The 18,729-nt window shown below is 33.0% G+C and overlaps 1 protein-coding gene across 6 annotated transcripts in view; it reads right to left on the reverse strand.

Moving 5' to 3' along the window:
• LOC308631461 (arf-GAP with SH3 domain, ANK repeat and PH domain-containing protein 1-like) overlaps window positions 1-18,729 on the reverse strand; it is a 56,372-nt gene that overhangs the window by 26,610 nt on the left and 11,033 nt on the right. For 4 of the 6 annotated variants that reach the window (XM_081262695.1, XM_081262694.1, XM_081262698.1 and 1 more), the window contains 2 exons: window positions 6,749-6,782; window positions 4,113-4,185 (listed from right to left, as the gene is read on the reverse strand). In XM_081262695.1, coding sequence (XP_081118821.1) covers window positions 4,113-4,185; window positions 6,749-6,782 — 107 coding nt within the window. The remainder of the gene's footprint in view (window positions 1-4,112; window positions 4,186-6,748; window positions 6,783-18,729) is intronic. The other 2 variants (XM_081262697.1, XM_081262699.1) reach the window with 1 other exon arrangement.

Consider the following 18,729-nt stretch of genomic DNA (forward strand, 5'->3'; position numbering starts at 1 on the left):
AGTAATAACGAAACAAATAGTTTGTTTTTAAAATGGTAAATAAAATTGATAAACCCTTGGCCAAGGGAACTAAAAGAAAAAAGAAGATACAGATGAATAAAGCTAGAAACAAAAAGTGAAATATTAAAACAGATACCACTGAAATCCAGAAGATCTCTAGAGACTATTAGAAAACTTATATTTCAATGAATGGGAAAAATTTAGACTATTTTAAAGAATAAAATCAAAAGATAAATAGATCTAAGTGATATTTATGAAATATGTCATTAAATGTTGAATCAAATAGATAGAGAAAACCATAGCTCAATAACAAGCAATTAGGTTGAAGCAATAATAAAAAGCCTTATCGACCAGAGGTTCAGAGGTGAATACATGGCTAAATTTTATCAAATATTTAAAGAAGAACTGATATTAATCCCCCATTACATTTAAGAGCAAAGGAAAGATGCTTCCAAAGCAATTCTGAAAAGTATTACCCTGACTGGAAAAGTGAAGATTGGACAGAACAAGAAAAAAATAGATATCAATATCCTTGAGGAACATAGTATAAAAATTCTCATAAAATCTTTGCAAACCACATTCAACAACACATTACAAAATAACATACATATCAGGCATAGTGGTGTAGGTCTATACTCTCAGAAAAGCATCAGGTTGTTTGAGGAACACTGTAATTTCAAAGCCAGCCTGGGAAATTTAGTGAGACCTGTTATCAAAGTGAACAATAAAAGATGCTGGGGATGTGGTTCCTTTGTGCCATGCTCCTGGTTTGAGACTCTAGTCACATACAAAAAAAAAAAAAAAAATCCATAAAAGCTGATTTTGATCCAGGATGATTCAATACATGCAAATCAATAAAACTAATACATCACATATAGAATCAAGAGCAAAATTACATGATCTTTTAAGAAGCGGCAGGAAAAGCCTTTGACAAATTCAATGGCCCTCATGACAAAGCCCTGAGAGATTAGAAATAGGAGAATTTTATTACAATAAAGACGAAGTATACCAAATACAAAGCCAATAGTAAAATGAAGAACATTTTCTCTAAAATCAGGAAATACACAGGATGTTCATTGCTGCCAATCTCACTAATCACAGTACTTAAAATTTTAGAAAAAGAGAAAGAAATAAAAAGGATTCAAATAGGAAAGTTAAAATGTTAAATTATTTCTATATGCAAATGATTTAGTCCTATTCTTAGAAGAACATAAATAATATATTATGAAAATTCTACTTTGATGAATGAATTCATCAGAGTAACAGGATACAAAATAAACATATAAAAATAAGCTGTTTGTCTACATACCATAGCAAACCTAGAGAGAATAAAGCAAGAGTAATAGCTCATTCAAATAACTTTAAAAATAGCTAGGAATAACCCTAAACAAGAAAGTGAATGACCTCTTCAAGAAAAATTACACATTGAAGAAAAAAAAATAAGAAAACAATAGGAAGAAAAAAGATCTGCTATGTTCATAGAGAAGCAGAATTAATATTGTGAAAATGGGCATAGTACCATTAATGAATTATAGATTCCATGTATTCCCATTCAAATTCAAATGATATTGTTTGCAGAAATGGGGGGAAAATAACTACTTCTAAATTTGTATGGAAGAAAAACAAACAAACAAACAAAAATACTTAGACAAAGTGATACTGATCATAAGAGAAACAATGGATAAACCACAATGCCCAATTTCAAAATATAAAACAGAGCTATAGTAATAAAAACCATGGTCCTGGTGTAAAGAAAGACCCATAGACCAATGGATAGAAAAGAAGTCAGAGAGCAAACCCAGGGGTACAGTCATGTGATACTAGGCAAAGACACCAAAAACATATTTTGGAGAAAAGACAAACAACATTTTAGAAATAGTGTTGGAAAAACTAGATATCCGTATGTAAAAGAAGAAACCTAGATGCCTATTTTCTAACACTGTACAAGAGTTTATTCAGAAAGGACTAAAGACATATGTACCAGACTAGAAGGTTTACAAATACTAGAAGAAAATATATGGAAAACACTTCAGTATGTAGGCAATAATTTCCTGAATAGAGCCCCCTACAGCTCAGAAAATAAGAGCAACAATGGATAAGAGAGGGTGCATCAAACTGAAAAATTCCTGCATAGTAAGTGAAACACAAAACAGTAAGAAGTGGTAGCCTCCAGAAATGGAGAAAAGCTTTGCCAGCTATTCTTCTGACAGAGGATTAATATCCTAAAAATATTAATGCAAATATCTTAACACCAGAAAAACAAAAACGTTTTCAATAAATGAGCAAATGCACAGCTAGTTCTCAAAATAAGAGATACAAATGGCCAACACTTCAGGGAAAAAAAAAACCATAACATCTTTATCAATCGGGAATATGCAAATCAAAACAACATCAAGCTCCCATTTTCCACCATTCAAAAAAGCAATCATCAAGAAGGCAAATAATACTGGAAGATGAGGAGAAAAACCTCTTACATGTGAATGGCAGGAACATAAATTACTATATCACTATGGAAATTCATATGAAGGCTACTCAAAAACTGAACATAGAACTACTTTATTATTCAAATATACTACTCAGTACTTACCAGAAAATATTAAAGTCAGCTTATTTTAGAGATAAACATATGCCCATCTTGCCATGACATTATTAATATTAGGCAAGTTATAGAATCAGGCTAGATGCTAGTTAATAAAAGAATGGATAAAGAAAATGTGGTATATATAAACAAGAAAGATTTCTATGCATAGAGAACAACAAAACTAAGTTAATTTTAGGAAAATGAATAAAACAGGGAAGCATAATGTTAAATAATATAAGCCAGACTCAGGAAACAAGTATCATATATTTCTCTCACATGGAAAACTAGAGGTGGAAATGTTCAACATAAAAATAGATGAATAATAAATTTTATCCATTAGCTTTTCATACCTGAAATAAAATTAAAGTAATTTCAAAAACAAAAGATATCGTTTACATTTAACCTTATTTTAGCTTCTTCAGGATATTTGCAAATATATTTCCTAACCTGGAATAGTTCATAAAAATAGTAGTGTTTTACAATAAACATTAAAGTAAGTAAATACAGAAACATCTAAAATTTGAAATTTCAAAATTTGACATAGAATCTATATATTTTAAGAAACTATAATGGAAAAACAACAATTCTGAAACTAAAGTATTACCATACAATTATTGAGTGTTTCTGCTTCCAGAACTGGTTATTACTTTGCACACACCATTTATTCTTTGATTAGATGAAGAGTAAATTTTTAAAAAATTTCATTACCTCAAATTTCTTTAGAATTTTTATTGGTTCTTTTCAGTTATACGTCAAAATAGAAGTTATATACTAGAATATAATTATAAAAGCATAGAATATAATTTGTTCTAATTCAGGACCTAGTACTTCCTTCTGTTCTTCTAATCTTTCTGCTATTTACTTATAGTTTTTTTTTAAATTACTGTCACTTTTAGTGGAAAGACTCAAAGTATGGATATGCAAGCCATTTTAATACAAGTATTAAGATACAAATTCTAGATTTCTGCGTTGCCATAATTCCCAATATTACTTTAGTATAAATATGGAGCCACGGAAAGAAATAGAGAATATAGGTCTCCGCAAATGCTATGATACCAAAATATCAAGGGTCCAAGTAAAAAAAGAAAAGTTATGTGCAATGTATATTATATATTCCAAACTAAAGGCACCAGGGAAATTCCACAATTTTATAAAAATTAATTTAGGCATGAGTATTGTAAGTCATGTAAGAATGATTTAAAAACCACAGTAATGAAAACTGATACAAAAAATCCTTGAATAAATATTATATTTCCTCTACAGTTAGAAAGCTGTTTCTAATGCAATTTTTCTTTCACTATGTATTTCACAGCCCATTGTTACTTCCAGCCCCCACGATCCCCAAGCACTTGAGAGAACAGTGATACAAAAAGCATTTTTTTAAAAAAATCAACATAATTCTTTAAAATGGATTCTTAGCAAATATTCATACAAAATATAAGAAAAAATATAGCTAAATTTTCAGCATTAACATCTTAAAACACAAAATTCAGAGCAAGAACATGAGGTTTTTTACAAAAGATCACTTTACCTTAATAGGAGCTTCATAGCTGTCCCGAACCATTGCACACAAGGAATCATCTGAGTGTGATTTTTTGATAGATCTTTAAAGCAAAAATGTATAACAAAAAATGGTGAATAGTTTTCTTTTTAAAATAAACTCTGTTTAATTAAAGGTATAACTTATTAAATGGGGTTTCTTGATTGATTAATTAAAATATGACCTCCAATTAAAAAAATAGCTTGTGTTCACCTCTTTCTGACTCTACTGCTGTGAATCTATAAAATATTCAATATAGATATTAAGGCACTCTTAGTTCCAATTCAGAGCAATAGCCAATACATGAGCAGAAACAGACAATAATTTGTTCTTGCAAATTGCCTGTCTTAAAGGCTGAATTTAAAACCCAATTAATGGCTGACATTTTTTTTCACCTGAACTGAAACAAACCTCTGGAAACACAAGACAAGATAACAAGAGGCACAGTTCTCTCTTGTGAATATCCAGGAGTCAAACACTAAGCAATGTTGTTCTTCAGCATGAAAATCACCAATAATAATACACTATTTATTCCCTCTACCCACAAATAATGCACAGAATTCTCTGGAACTTTAAAAATTATTGAAAGTTAAAAAGTGAATATATATGTTATTTAGAATACCTTTGTCAGAAACATTGAAATAAATTATAAAATTGATTTTTCCTGTATAGGTCTCACTTTATTTAGGTCCTCATAAACTAGCAAGCCCTTTAAAACCTTTACAAGCACTCAGACACCCAGGGGAAAAGACTGCCAGAAAAGCAGAGTCTTGGTATTTGTACCTCTGTTTCCCTAGCTATTATGTAAATACCCTCCTTCCTCTGGGAATCCATTTCCCAGTCACTCATCTGCAAAACTCAGTGGCAGTCTCTAAACTTGAAATCTACATCCTTGAATATTCAGATTCCTGACACAAGGTTAAACTAAATGGAGTCTCAATCATTGGCCTGTCTCAATACCTTTCCAACTACTCAACTGAAGCTTTGTAATAACTTTCCCTGCCAATCACTCCTTTGCCCAGCACTACATGTACATTTTAAGGACATCAGCAATTTGGAAAGAAAGTGAAGGTGAATGAAAACCTGTTTTGTGCCACAGATTCATGTATTCTAACAATTTCCACAGTCTGTTTCACTAGTCTCTAATCCATTCTTGCATCGCAGAGATGAAAGCAGGCAAAATACAAGCTATTAAGACTTCCTCTAAATTTTGTATTAATATGCATTTATAGAGAGCTTTTAATATTCTGTGTCCTTCATTCCTGTTTTGTGCTCATCAAACTAATCATAAACCCTAAGATTTTGGTCTCTTTTTTAAAATGCTTATTCCTACCCAACACAGTGTTGTTACTCTGGGTGAATACTTTTATAGCCCTTTCCTTCACTAGTTAAATTTTGATCCTCTACCACTGTGTTCACTTAAAAATTCTAGTCTTGTCCTCTCTAGTTGGGTTCCTATAGCCAATCTTCAATCTATTATTTAAAAAATCACCTTAAAAATGATAACCAGAAAATGTACTGAGCTCAGAATTAAGAAACTGGAGTTTAAATCTCATTGTTGTCATTGTTTGTACCCAGAAAACTCCCTTTAATATATTTAAGTTTCAGGTACATCCTCAAAACTATCATTTGGCTGGCATGTAGAACACATGCTGAAAGACTAGAAGGTTTCTAAAATTCCTTAAAATTCTGAAATTTCTAAACTTTTGATCTGTCAAAAGAAAAAAAATATTCAATTGACAAAATAAAACAGAAACTCAAAGAGAGCAAAACAGAAAATACAAATAGAAATTAAATAAAAGGTTATAGTCATAAAAAAGGAAAAAAAATATAAAAGTAAAAGTCTTCATAAAATTGTTAGGGGTAGTAATCGAAGAGAAACTACCTGGAAAATCAGGAAGTAGAGAAATTAGAATGTCCTCTAAGGATTAATATAAGTAATACAACATTGTCTAAATGATGTTATTCATAACTTTCAGTAAAATAATTTCTCTACAGCACTTGCCTGATTTTCTTGTTTATTAGAAACCATGAGGCCATAGCTCTGTGAGATTTTCCATAAAAGCTTTTCATATATTAAGAAAAAATCCTGATTACTAGTGGAACTGTCAATATGAGGACAAAATCTTGGACTACAACCTGGCTTATCAGGTAAAATATAAATCAGAATTAACACACAACTGCCTTTGACTTTCTAAATTGATGATACACAATATGAAAGCTAAAATGTGAATATATATGTTATTTAGAATACATTTGTCAGACACATTGAAATAAATTGTAAAATTGATTTTTCCTGTATAGGTCCCACTTGGTATCAACCTGTACAGTGCAACAACACAATGGAGTTGTCAGCCAGGTAAGACTACAGTCTAAACACAGGCCTGAAACTTATTAATTGCACAAATATGGGACAAATAGTCAACCTTAATGAATGACAGCTCTTTATTAGTAATTAACAGATTATAATAGCACAGATACTTTCAAAGTGCTTATAAGATAACTTTAGGAAACAAGTGTTAACTGAAGTGGTGTCTGTCCCACACTAGAATACTCAACAAATCCTTCTACCTTCACTCTCCACTTAGTTAATAGACATTTTTTATTTAAAATCTATAAATTCATACCTTCTTAATGAGTCATCTTTAAGACTTTCTTTCACTATTAAATAAAACAGTAAAATATATAATTAATCAAAAACAGAAATATAAAATATAAAATTTTATGACTCTGATGTTTTGTTATAAAATGTTCCTCCAGACCCATACTTGGAGAAATTTTTAGAATTAATATTAATTGTATTTATGACAGGTAAGTAATGAATGCATTAACAACTCCTATGTTTTCCACTTTGTACTTATCAAATGCAAGGAAGAAACAACAGAAATTATAAAAGTTTGATACTTAAAAGTAAATCATTGGTCCCATAATCATAATCCTTATTAAAAGTTGCAAAAATGAAAGAAAACCTTATCATTGTCAAATAAAGTAGCATAAATATATAAGTGTCAAACAAGGGGAGACATGATGGTGAATTAGCAGGAAGTGGATTTTCTCACAGCTCCACCATATGGGACTCAGAGAGTGAGAAAACTGCTTCTCTGTGAGGTGGGAGATAAAAGCATGCCACTGATACTCAATATTGGACAGAGACCTTGAAAACTGGGGAATTTGGGGTATATCAGACAAAGATGAGAAACAGAGCTGGAGCTTAGGATCTGATGTGGTAGGGGGAAATCAGTACATTAGGACAAAAAAAGACTGAAAAGTGATGCAGACAAGGGGCTAGTATTGTGGCTCAGTGGTAGAGTGTTTGCCTAGCATGCATGAGGCACTGGTTTCAATCCATGTAAAATAAAATAAAGATACTGTGTCTACCTAAAACTAATTATATATATGAAAAGTGCAGCAGACAGTCTTGGAATGCAGAATGTGGGACCACAGGGTCAAGCTATTCTACTCATTAAACTGTGGCATGAAAGTCACCACAAGTCTGCCTGGAATGTACACAGAGTTGAAGCTGGAGACATATTTAAACATCTGCACTGCAATGGCACAAATTCAGACTGGGAATTTAGATCCATGTGTTGGGGCTCAGTCCGATATATAAATCTGGCAGACACCATCCACAAGACATAAACTGAGCCTAGCAAATCAGGAGAATTTCTATCATGGACAGTATTTCTCCTGGGGGTAACACTAGTCAGATAGGCCAAAGAGAGCCTGTCCTCCTCTCCTCCCTCGACACAGCTGTGCCCAAGACCAGTGGCAGTTGCTTCAAAATCCTAATGAGCAGGAGTGATGGACCTTGGTGCTTGAGGGCAGACCTAAGGAGGTAAGAAAGAACAGTACCCTGAAAAAACAGAACTGGTAAAGGACTGGCATCCCTGTCCCATGAATGTAGCCCTAGGGAGAAAAGTAGAGTAGAGTCCTAGGTGTGCACTAATTTACTTATGCCCAGTAACTCCCCATGAAGTGAAACACCTGGGGCACAGACAGGACCTCACTGCCTCCCCTGAGAACATATTGTAGAACCTAGCAAGACCTATACCCTGGGGGTGGAGCCAACAGCACCTTTCACAGCTCCCCATACCATCCCATGGAGAATGGAAACTGAGAGATGGAAAGACACTTTGGAAGAGACAGCAAGCACATACTCTCAGTAACAATCCTGTTTTTTTTTTCTTTTCAGTTTTTGTATGTGTACTGATGGATACATGAAGGACATTCATATACTTGTACATGTTTGTTTATGCTTTCTCATTTGTACTATTCTGAAACATAGTTATTTTTCCTTACTCTGTTGTTAAGGGTTAAAGTTTTCAATTAGCCTATTTTGGATTGAGTTTGTGTTCTGTTTTAAACCTTTTATTTCTTTTGTTTCTATTTCTTTTCTCTTACAAACAGTCAAATTCCATTATTCTCACTTTACTCTTTATTTCTTTTACTTGTTTTTCCTTCTTCCTCATAAACAATACATCGTATATCACTTTGCTTCTGCCCTACTCACATCTTGAAACTGCTAATCCTTTTCTATCACCATTGCTTTGTTCTTCATAATGAACCCTATTTTTAATTTCTCCCAGAGCTCTTGGTTTATAAAACTCCACATACCACCACTAATGCTAAAGCAACAATTAATAAAATTGAAGCTATAGAAAATACCTATTCTTTTATTTTATGAAAGTTATAACTCATGATTACTTACCGTTGTTACTGATATAACTTGATACATTTCTGTTTATTGTGCCAACTAACTTTGTGTGAAAATAAAAATTAAGTATGCAATTTAGTTCTATATTTTTTATGCACAGTTGGTTGCAATTACTTGGCTCCCCCCCAATCTGTGAGCCACAAGATATCTACAGGATCACTAGAAATGCACTGAATAGAAGTTCTGTTGTTAGAGATCCATTTTGATACATGAATAGACACACAAACAATATGAACAAGCAAGGGAACAAAGCATGCCAAACAAACCAGAATGACTCAAAAGCAGATTCCACAAAAACCACAGTGAAGAAAATATCAGAGAAGGAATTTTGAAAGTTTATATTTCAACTGATCTATGAGATAAAAGATAATGTAAAAAGTAAAATCACAGAGAAGACACAAGAAGTAAAATATCAATAAGGAAATAGAAGTTCTAAAGAAAAATCAGTCAGAAATTTTCAAAATTCAGAAATCAATAAACCAAATTAAAAATGCAATGCAAAGCATCACCAATACACTAGATGACTTGAAGGACAAATATTCAGGTAATAAAGAAGTAGTGCATAATCTTGAAAATAAAGTTCATCATGGAGAAAAGATGTTACCAGACCATGAACAGAATTTTTTTAAAAAATATATGGGATAATAAGAAAAGGCCAAATTTAAGATTCACTGTGATAGATGAAGGTATTGAATTTCAAAACAAAAAATGAACAATCTTTTCAATGAAATAACTGAAAATTTCCAAAATCTTAAGAATGAAATGAAAAATTAAACACAGGAGGTATATACAATTTTAAATATATAGAATTACAACACACCTAGCCACAATAGTATGAAAATGCTTAACATACAGAATAAGTATAGAATTTTACTTATAATAGAATTTTAAAACCTGATAGTGAAAAATGATTGGTCATATTCAGAGGCAAACCGATCCAGATCTCAGCTGATTTTTCAAAGACCCTAAAAGCTAGGAGGTCTTGAAATAATACATACTAAGCTCTGAAAGAAAACGGATTCTGCATAGAATACTAAATTATATCAGATTTTAATATGAGATAATAACATCCATAATAAACAAAAGTTAAAAAAATCACAACTAGAAAGCTGGCATTATAAAACACACTCAATAAATATTTTATTAAGAAAAAATAAAATATGCAAATAAAAACATACAGAAACTAAAACTAAAAGAATAGTTAATCAAAGTAGAATCTATTTCAACTTGATAACTAGAAATGAACCAAAATAACAGGAAACATAAATCATCTCTCAATAATAACACTGAATGTTAATGGACTCAACACATCAACACACATACACTGGCAGATTGATTTGGAAAAAAAAGAACCCAACAATAGCCTGTCTCCGAGAGACTCACCTCTTAGACAAATATATACACAGACTAACTGTGAAAGGATGGGAAAAACATATCATTCACATGGATCTTATAAACAAAGTGTATCTATTTTCATGTCTGATATAATGGACTTTGAGCAAAAGTTCATCAGAACACATAAAAAATTCCATTTTCATACTGCTTAGTAGAGTAATACAACAGAAAGAAATAATAGTGGTAAATATATATGCTCCAAACTATGAAGCATCTGAGTAATCAAAGAGCTCCTTCTCAATATAGAGAATCAAACAGATCACAACACAGTAATATTGGGAACTTTAAGATGTGTCTCTCATCACTAGAAAGATCATACCAACAAAAATTAAATATAAAATTAAAATTACAATAAATAATTTAGACTTAACAGAAATGCACAGAATATTTTACTCGTCAATGACTGAATACATTTTCTTCTTAGCTGCACAGGGAACATTTTCCAAAATAGACCATATTTTAGTACATAAAGCAACATTTCACAAATACCAAAAATAGAGCTAATACCTTGAACTCTCTCAGACCATAATGGAATAAAACTAGAAATCAACAAGATGAAAATTTTTAAAAAAACTAACACTAGGAGACTAAATTCACTATTGAATAATGAACAGATAGATGAACAAATCAGAGTTTAAATAAAAAAATTAAATGTAAATGAGAATAGTGATACAATATATAAAAACCTTTGGGACACTATGAAGGTAGTTCTAAGAGAAATGTTTATAGCATTGAGCCCACACATTAAAAGAATAGAAAATTACTCAGTAAAATAATCTAACATTATATCTTAAGGACCTAGAGAAAAACACTAAAATCAGCAAAATAAAGGAAAAAATAAAAATCAAAGATGAAATTGACAAAATCAAGATGTAAAAACTGAAAAAGAAATGAATCAAAAATTTTTTAAATGAACAAAATATATAAATATTAACCAAGCTATCAGAGAAAAATGAAAAGTACCAAAACTTATGGTGAAAATGGAAATATCAGCACAGATACTACTGAAACAGAGCATAAATAGAAGCTATTTTTTTCAAAATCTATACTCCAATAATCTAGAAAATCTAAGACATCAGTAAATTCCAGGAGACATGAGCTACCCAAATTTAACCAGAAGTATATAGAAAATTTAAAGAGATCAATTTCAAATAATGAGAATAAAAAGGTCATCAAGACTCTACCAACAAAGAAAAGCCTAGGACCAGATGGATGCTCAGCCAATTTCTACCAAACCTTTAAAGAAGAACCAATACCAATCCTCCTCAAATTATTTCATGAAATTGAAAAAGAGGGAATTCTTCAAATTCATTAAATGAAGCCTATCTCACACTGATACTAAGTCCAGACAAAGATACATCAAGAAAAGAAAAATTCAGACTAATATCCTTGATGAACATAGATGCAAAAATCCTCAATAAAATACTGCTAAATCTCATACAAAAATAGATTTTAAAAACTTAGTGCACATGACCAAGTGGGTTTCATCCCAGGAATACAACACTGATTCAACAAATGGAAATCAATAAATGTAATTCATCACACAAATAGATACAGAGATGAGAACACTTGATTATCAAAATAGATGCAGCATCTATTTTTTACATAAAACCCCATCTATTCATGCTTTAAACACTAGAAAAAATAGGAATGAAGGAATCATACCTCAACATTGTAAAAGCTATACATGACACACCCAAAGACAACATAATTATGAAGGGAGAACAACTACAGAATTTCTTCTAAAAACTGCAATGAGACAGGGATGCCCACTTTCACTACTTCTATTAGTACACAATGCAACTCTTAGCAAATACAAAATGTAGAGATAATACTCTGCAATCTATCAGATCATAAGTGAATAAAACACCAGAAGACCAAATTCACGACTGAATGATAAATAGAGAGCTGAACAAATCCCATCCTTTAATCTCTTGCCAGAGCAGTTTGGCAAAGGAATGTAATTAAAGGGATATGAATAGGAAAGGAAGGGCTAAAATGAGCACTGTTTGAAGAAAATGTGATTCTATATTAAGAAGATTCCCTCAAAAAAAAAATACTCACTAGAAAGCTTCTAGAACACAAATGAATTCATCAAATTTCAGGATTCAAAAGTAACATTCATAAATCAACTTTGTTTCTATACTCCAATAAAAGATGAGCTAAATGAGAAATTAGGAAAATTATCCTATTCAAAATAGCATAAAAAAACACTTGGGAAACAATCTAACAAAAAAGGTAAAAGACCTCTACAATGAAAATTACAGAACACTCAAGAAATAAATTGAGGAAGGTCCTAGGAATGGAAAGACTTCCCATGTTCTTGGATAGGCAGAATTAATATTGTCAAAATTACCATACTACCAAAAGTGCTATAAAATTTCAATGCAACTCCCTTCCAGAGCCCAGAGAAATGCTCTCCCTTCCAGAGCCCAAAGAAACAGAAAAAGCAATAAAGAAATTTACTTAGATAAGCAAGAGACCCAGAATACCCAAAACAATACCTAGCAAGAAAAATGAAGCAGGAGGTATCACAATATCAGACTTCAAATTACACTACAGAGCTATAAAGACAAAACCAGTATGGTATTGGCAACAAAACAGGTAAGACCACCAATGAAACAGAAGACAGAGACAAACTCACATAAATACAATTACCTCATACTAGACAAAGGCACAAATATCATATACTGGTGCAAAGATAGCCTCTTCTACAAAAGGTGCTGAGAAAATTTGAAATCCATATGTAGTAGAATTAAATTGAACCCTAATCCTCCCACCATGCACAAAAACTCAACTCAAAGTGGATCAATTACTTAGGTATTAGACCAGAATCCCTGCACTGGATAGAAGAATACGTAGGCCCCAAACCCCAACATATCAGCTCAGGAACTGACTTATTAATAAAATCTCTAAAGCAAAAGAAGTTGTTGGTGGGCCTGACCTTGGATCTACACGGAGGAATGCTCATCTTTCTCATTGTGCAGCAGGGATGTCCTAAAATACAACACTATGTTTTGTGACAGAGTGTTGTCAGAACACTGGCAAGCACCATTTACCTGCTCCTTTGACAAGAAATTACTCCCCAGTTGGTACAAGGCAGTTGCTAGACTCTTGGTGGCAGGACTCCCATAATATTATATGTTGTGTATCCCCTCTGGCCTCTCATGACTGCTATATGTAAATTGGAACATAGCCACTATGAAAGCTAGTTTTGCTGCATAATATAGCAGAAGCAATTATCTGCAACTGTCTTTGGAGGGGTTTCTGTATGCCTTCAAGCTCCCAAGAGTAGATGCTGAAAGGGCAGGCCCCTCAACACAAAGTAAAATCAATTGTCAATAAATGGTGCTCCATCAAACTAAGAAGCTTCTTCACGGCAAAGACAAAAACCCAGAACATGAAAAGTGAGCCAACACAATAGGAAAAAATACCTTTGCCACCTGCACATCAGAAAACGCATTAACTTTCAGGATACATAAAATAATAATAATAATAATAATAACAACAACAACAACAACAAAGCTTAAAAACTAATAACACCATCACCCACCTCCACCCATTTAATAAATGAGCAAAGAAATTCAACAGGCACTTCACAGAAGAAATACAGATGGTCAACAAATGTATGGGAAAAAAACATCTACAGAAATTAGAGAAAAGCAGTAAACAGATCAGGAACAGAAAGCTTACAAAGACATTCCAGTGTAGGAGACAGCAAATATGCTCATCTCTTACTTCCAGCTACTTTTTCTATCTTATGTGTGGTACAAACAAAACTTTACTTCCCCTAGGGACAAAAGTGTTGAAAGATGACAACCTTCAGAGTTTCTACACTCTTATCCATACCACATGGTCATAGGGAAATACAGAAAGAAGCACTACGGAGGTAGTAGCAAGTTGTTATGTAGTAATAGCTGATATGATAAAACATTTAAATAGGCTATGAACTCACTCATGCTTTCAGAATGAGCCAAACATTGTCTCTCCATATAGAAGAAATTCTTTCCCACTTCATTAAAACTATAAAACAATACAACAACAAACACATAAGACATTTACTCTGAGAGAATCTACTGGTAGGGCAGAGGAAAGAGCTAAGTGGTAATGTATTGCATAGAATGAAGGAGCTCTGGCTTCAATCCCAACAGTGAAATAAATAATGATGATGATGCTGACAATGATGATGATGATGATGCTGATGATGATGTGGAGGAGGAGGAGGAGTACAAAAGACTTGTACTGTTAAAATTATATAGACTGAGTTTATATTCACCACTCAAAAGAAGAGGAGTATTTCAATTCATGCATGCTATTCACATTCTAGTCTTATTTCACATGGCAAGGTAGATGTAAAAGACCATTTGATGACAATTTTATAAACTATGACTTTTTTAAAAAATATTTTTTAGTTGTAGTTGGACACAATTTCTTTATTTTATTTATTTTTATGTGGTGCTGAGGATCGAATCCAGTGTTTATCATGTGCTAAGTGAGCACTATACTACTGAGCCACAACCCCAGCCCAAACTATGATTTATTGAGACTTTTAAATTCCATAAAGTAGAGTTTATCTGGTCCCAGGAGAGCAGGATGGTCCATTTAGTACTGTCTTATACAATATGATGTCAATTTTCTCAATCCTCCTCATTAAGTGGAAGATGTTTAGAGACTTCACACTTCTTCAGCATGCAATCTATATACCCTCATGACCTATACTGATGTAAAAACGTACTAAAAGTGGAAGACAACAGCTTTAAATGTAGCCCACTCACAGAGAATGTGCCTCAATTTCATGATGTTATTGGTTCAATCACTGGCACCACAAAAGCACTGAGATTTTTTTTAAAATGTATTTTCCCTTTCCTATTTAATTGTTACCTGAATGATTCATGGACATTTATACATATTCATAATTCTTTTTTACATTTGTAGTTCTTTTTTGGTACTGGGGATTGAACTTGGGGATATTCAACAACTGAGCCACATCCCATCCCTGCTTTGTATTTTATTGAGAGAAAGGGTCTCACTGTGTTGATTAGCACCTAGCCATTGCTGAGGCTGGTTTTGAACTCACAATTCTCCTGTCTCGGCCTACCAAGCTGCTGGGATTATCGGTTTGTACCACTGAACCCAGAGATTTCTAGCATTATTGAAGCAACTTATTTTTCATAAATCAATATTTTGACCTACCAATAAAGAAAAGTCCACAACTAGATAAATTCTCCAGCAATTCCTATCAAACCCTTAAAGAAGAACTAACACCAATACTCCTCAAATTATTCCATGAAATAGAAAAGGATGAAACACTTCCAAACTCATTCTATGAAGGAAGAATAATCCTGATACCAAAACCAGACAGAGATACATCAAAGAAATAAAACTTTGGACAAATATCCCCGATGAACATACATGCATCAACTCTTAATGAAATACTGAAAAAAACTACATACAAAAACATATTAAAAACATAGTGCACCATGATCAAGTGGGGTTCATCCCAGGGACACAAAGTTGGTTCAACCTATGGAAATCAAACAGGATTCATTAATAGACTTAAAAAACATAACATAATTATCTCAATAGTTGAAGAAAGAGCATTTGACAGAATACAGCATTCATTCATGTTCAAAATGGTAGAAAAAATAGGGATAATACAAATGTAACTGAACATTTTAAAAGCTCTATACCAAAAAACCCAAGACTAACATGATTCCAAATGGAAAAAAATGAAACATTCTTTCTAAAAACTAGAAAAAGACAAGGGTACCCTCTTTCACCACTTCTATTCAACATATGAATATTGAAATTCTAACCAGAGCCGTTTGGAAAAAGAGATTAAAGAGATATGAATATGAAAAGAAGAGCTCAAAATATCCCTATTTGCTGACAACAATATTTTATATGTAGAAGACACAAAACTGCACCACAAAATTTTTAAAACTCATAACCACACTCAGCATAGTAGCAGGATATAGAATTAACACTCATAAATCAATTATGATCCTGTATACAAATTATGCATCAGCTGATGAATCACAATGGATTCAAAACAATATAAAAAATAAAATAATCAGGAAACAATCTAAGAAGTGAAAGACCTCTATTATGAAAATTACCAAACACTAAAGAAAGAAATTGAAGAAGACCGTAGAAGATGGAATATTTCAAATGTTCATGGATTGGCAGAATTAATGTTACCAGAGTTGACATACTACCAAAATGCTATAGTTTTAATGCAACTCCTATTAAAGTGTCAATGATATTTCACAAAGAAATAGAAAAAGCAGTCATAAAATTCACTTGGAAAAACAAGAAGCCCAGAATATTCAAAACAATCCTTAGTGAAAAAAAGTGAAGAAGACAGCAGACATCACAAGATCCGACCTCAAATTATACTATAGTGCTACAAAAATGGCATGGGATTGGCACCAAAACAGGCAAAATGTCCAATGGAACAGAAAAGACATCACAAAGACAAAAATCACATGCATACTGTCTTGTTAATCTAGACAAAGGCACCAACAACATACATTGAAAGAAAAGACAGCCTCTTAAACAAATGGTACTGAGAAAACTGAAAATATGCATGTGGCAGAATCAAATTGAACCCCTACCCCTATCCCTGCACAAAACTCAACTCAAAGTACATCAAGGAACTAGGCATTAAACCAGACATCCTGTACCCACTAGAAGAAAATATAGGCCCAACTTTCCATCATCTTGGCTTAGGAACTGACTTCCTCAACAAGACTTCTAAACTGCAACAAATAAAATCAAGAATCAATAAATGGGAAGGAAACAAAAAGCTTTCTCACAGGAAAGAAAATTATCAAGAACACGAACAGAGAACCTACAAAATGGGAGAAAATCTTTACCACCTGCACCTCAGAACATTAGTCTTCTGGATATATAAAGAATTCAAAACACACCAGCACAGGAGGCTGAAAGAGGAGGATCAAGAGTTCAAATCCAGCTTCAGCAATGGTGAGGCACTGAGCAACTCTATGTCTAAATAAAATGCAAAACAGAGCTGGGTATGGGGCTCAGTGTTAGAGAACTAGCCTTGCAGGTGTAAGACCATGGGTTTGACCTTCAGTAATACATAAAAATAAATAAATAAATAATAAACAAGTAAATAAGTAAATTGTGTCCATCTACAACAAAAATAATAAAAATAACATAAAATAAAACATAGAGCTGGGGATGTGGCTCAGTGGTTGAATGCCACTGAGTTGAATCCCCACTATGTGCCCCCATGAAAAAAAAAATCAAAAAACTTAACACACACACACAACCCAATATAGTTAATATTCTCTTCTAGTGGTCATAGGATGTCAATAAATGTGCAAAGGATCTGAAACTGATTGTTCACAGAACAAGAAATACAATTGGTGAGCAAATATATTTTTAAAATGGTCAATATCCAACCAGCAGTGTATGAGGGTACCCTTTTCCCGCATCCTCACCAGCATTTGTTGTTGTTTGTCTTCATCATGGCTGCCATTCTTACTGAAGTGAGCTAGTATCTTAGGGTAGTTTTAATTTGCCTTTCTCTGATTGCTAGAGATGGTGAGCATTTTTTAATATATTTGTTGATTGATTGTATATCCTCTTCTGAGAAGTGTCTGTTCAGGTCCTTGGCCCATTTGTTGATTAGATTATTTGTGTGTGTGTGTGTGTGTGTGTGTGTGTGTGTAGCTTTTTGAGTTCTTTGTATACCCTAGAGATTAGAGCTCTATCTGATGTGTGAAGGGTAAAAATTTGTTCCCAGGATGTAGGCTCCGTATTCATCTCACATATTATTTCTCTTGCTGAGAAAAAACTTTTTAGTTTGAATTCATCCCATTTGTTAATTCTTGGGTTTAACTCTTGTGCTAGAGGCATCTTATTAAGGAAGTTGGGGCCTAGTTCCACATGAGGAAGATTAGGGCCTACTTTTTCCTCCATTAGATGCAGAGTCTCTGGTTTAATTCCTAGACCCTTGATCCGTTTTGAGTTAACTTTTGTGCATGGTGAGAGATAGGGATTCAATTTCATTTTGTTGCATATGGATTTCCAGTTTTCCCAACACCATTTGTTGAGGATGCTATATTTTCTCCAGTGCATGCTTTTAGTACCTTTGTCTAACATAAGATAGCTGTAGTTTTGTGGGTTAGTCTCTGTGTCCTCTATCCTGTACCATTGGTCCACCAGCCTGTTTTGATGCCAGTACCATGCTGTTTTTGTTACTATTTCTCTGTAGTATAGTTTAAGATCTGGTATAGTGATACCATCTGTTTCACTCTTCCTGCTTAGAATTTCTTTTGCTATTCTGGGTCTCTTATATTTCCAGATGAATTTCATAATTGCTTTATCTATTTCTGTGAGGAATGTCATTGGGATTTTGATCAGAATTGCACTGCTGGTGAGATTGTAAATTGGTGCAGCCAATTTGGAAAGCAGTATGGAGATTCCTTGGAAAACTGGGAATGTAACCACCATTTGACCCAGCTTTTC

This window comes from Spermophilus citellus (assembly GCF_964194105.1).
Source record: "Spermophilus citellus genome assembly, chromosome: 12".
Classification (NCBI taxonomy): domain Eukaryota; kingdom Metazoa; phylum Chordata; class Mammalia; order Rodentia; family Sciuridae; genus Spermophilus; species Spermophilus citellus.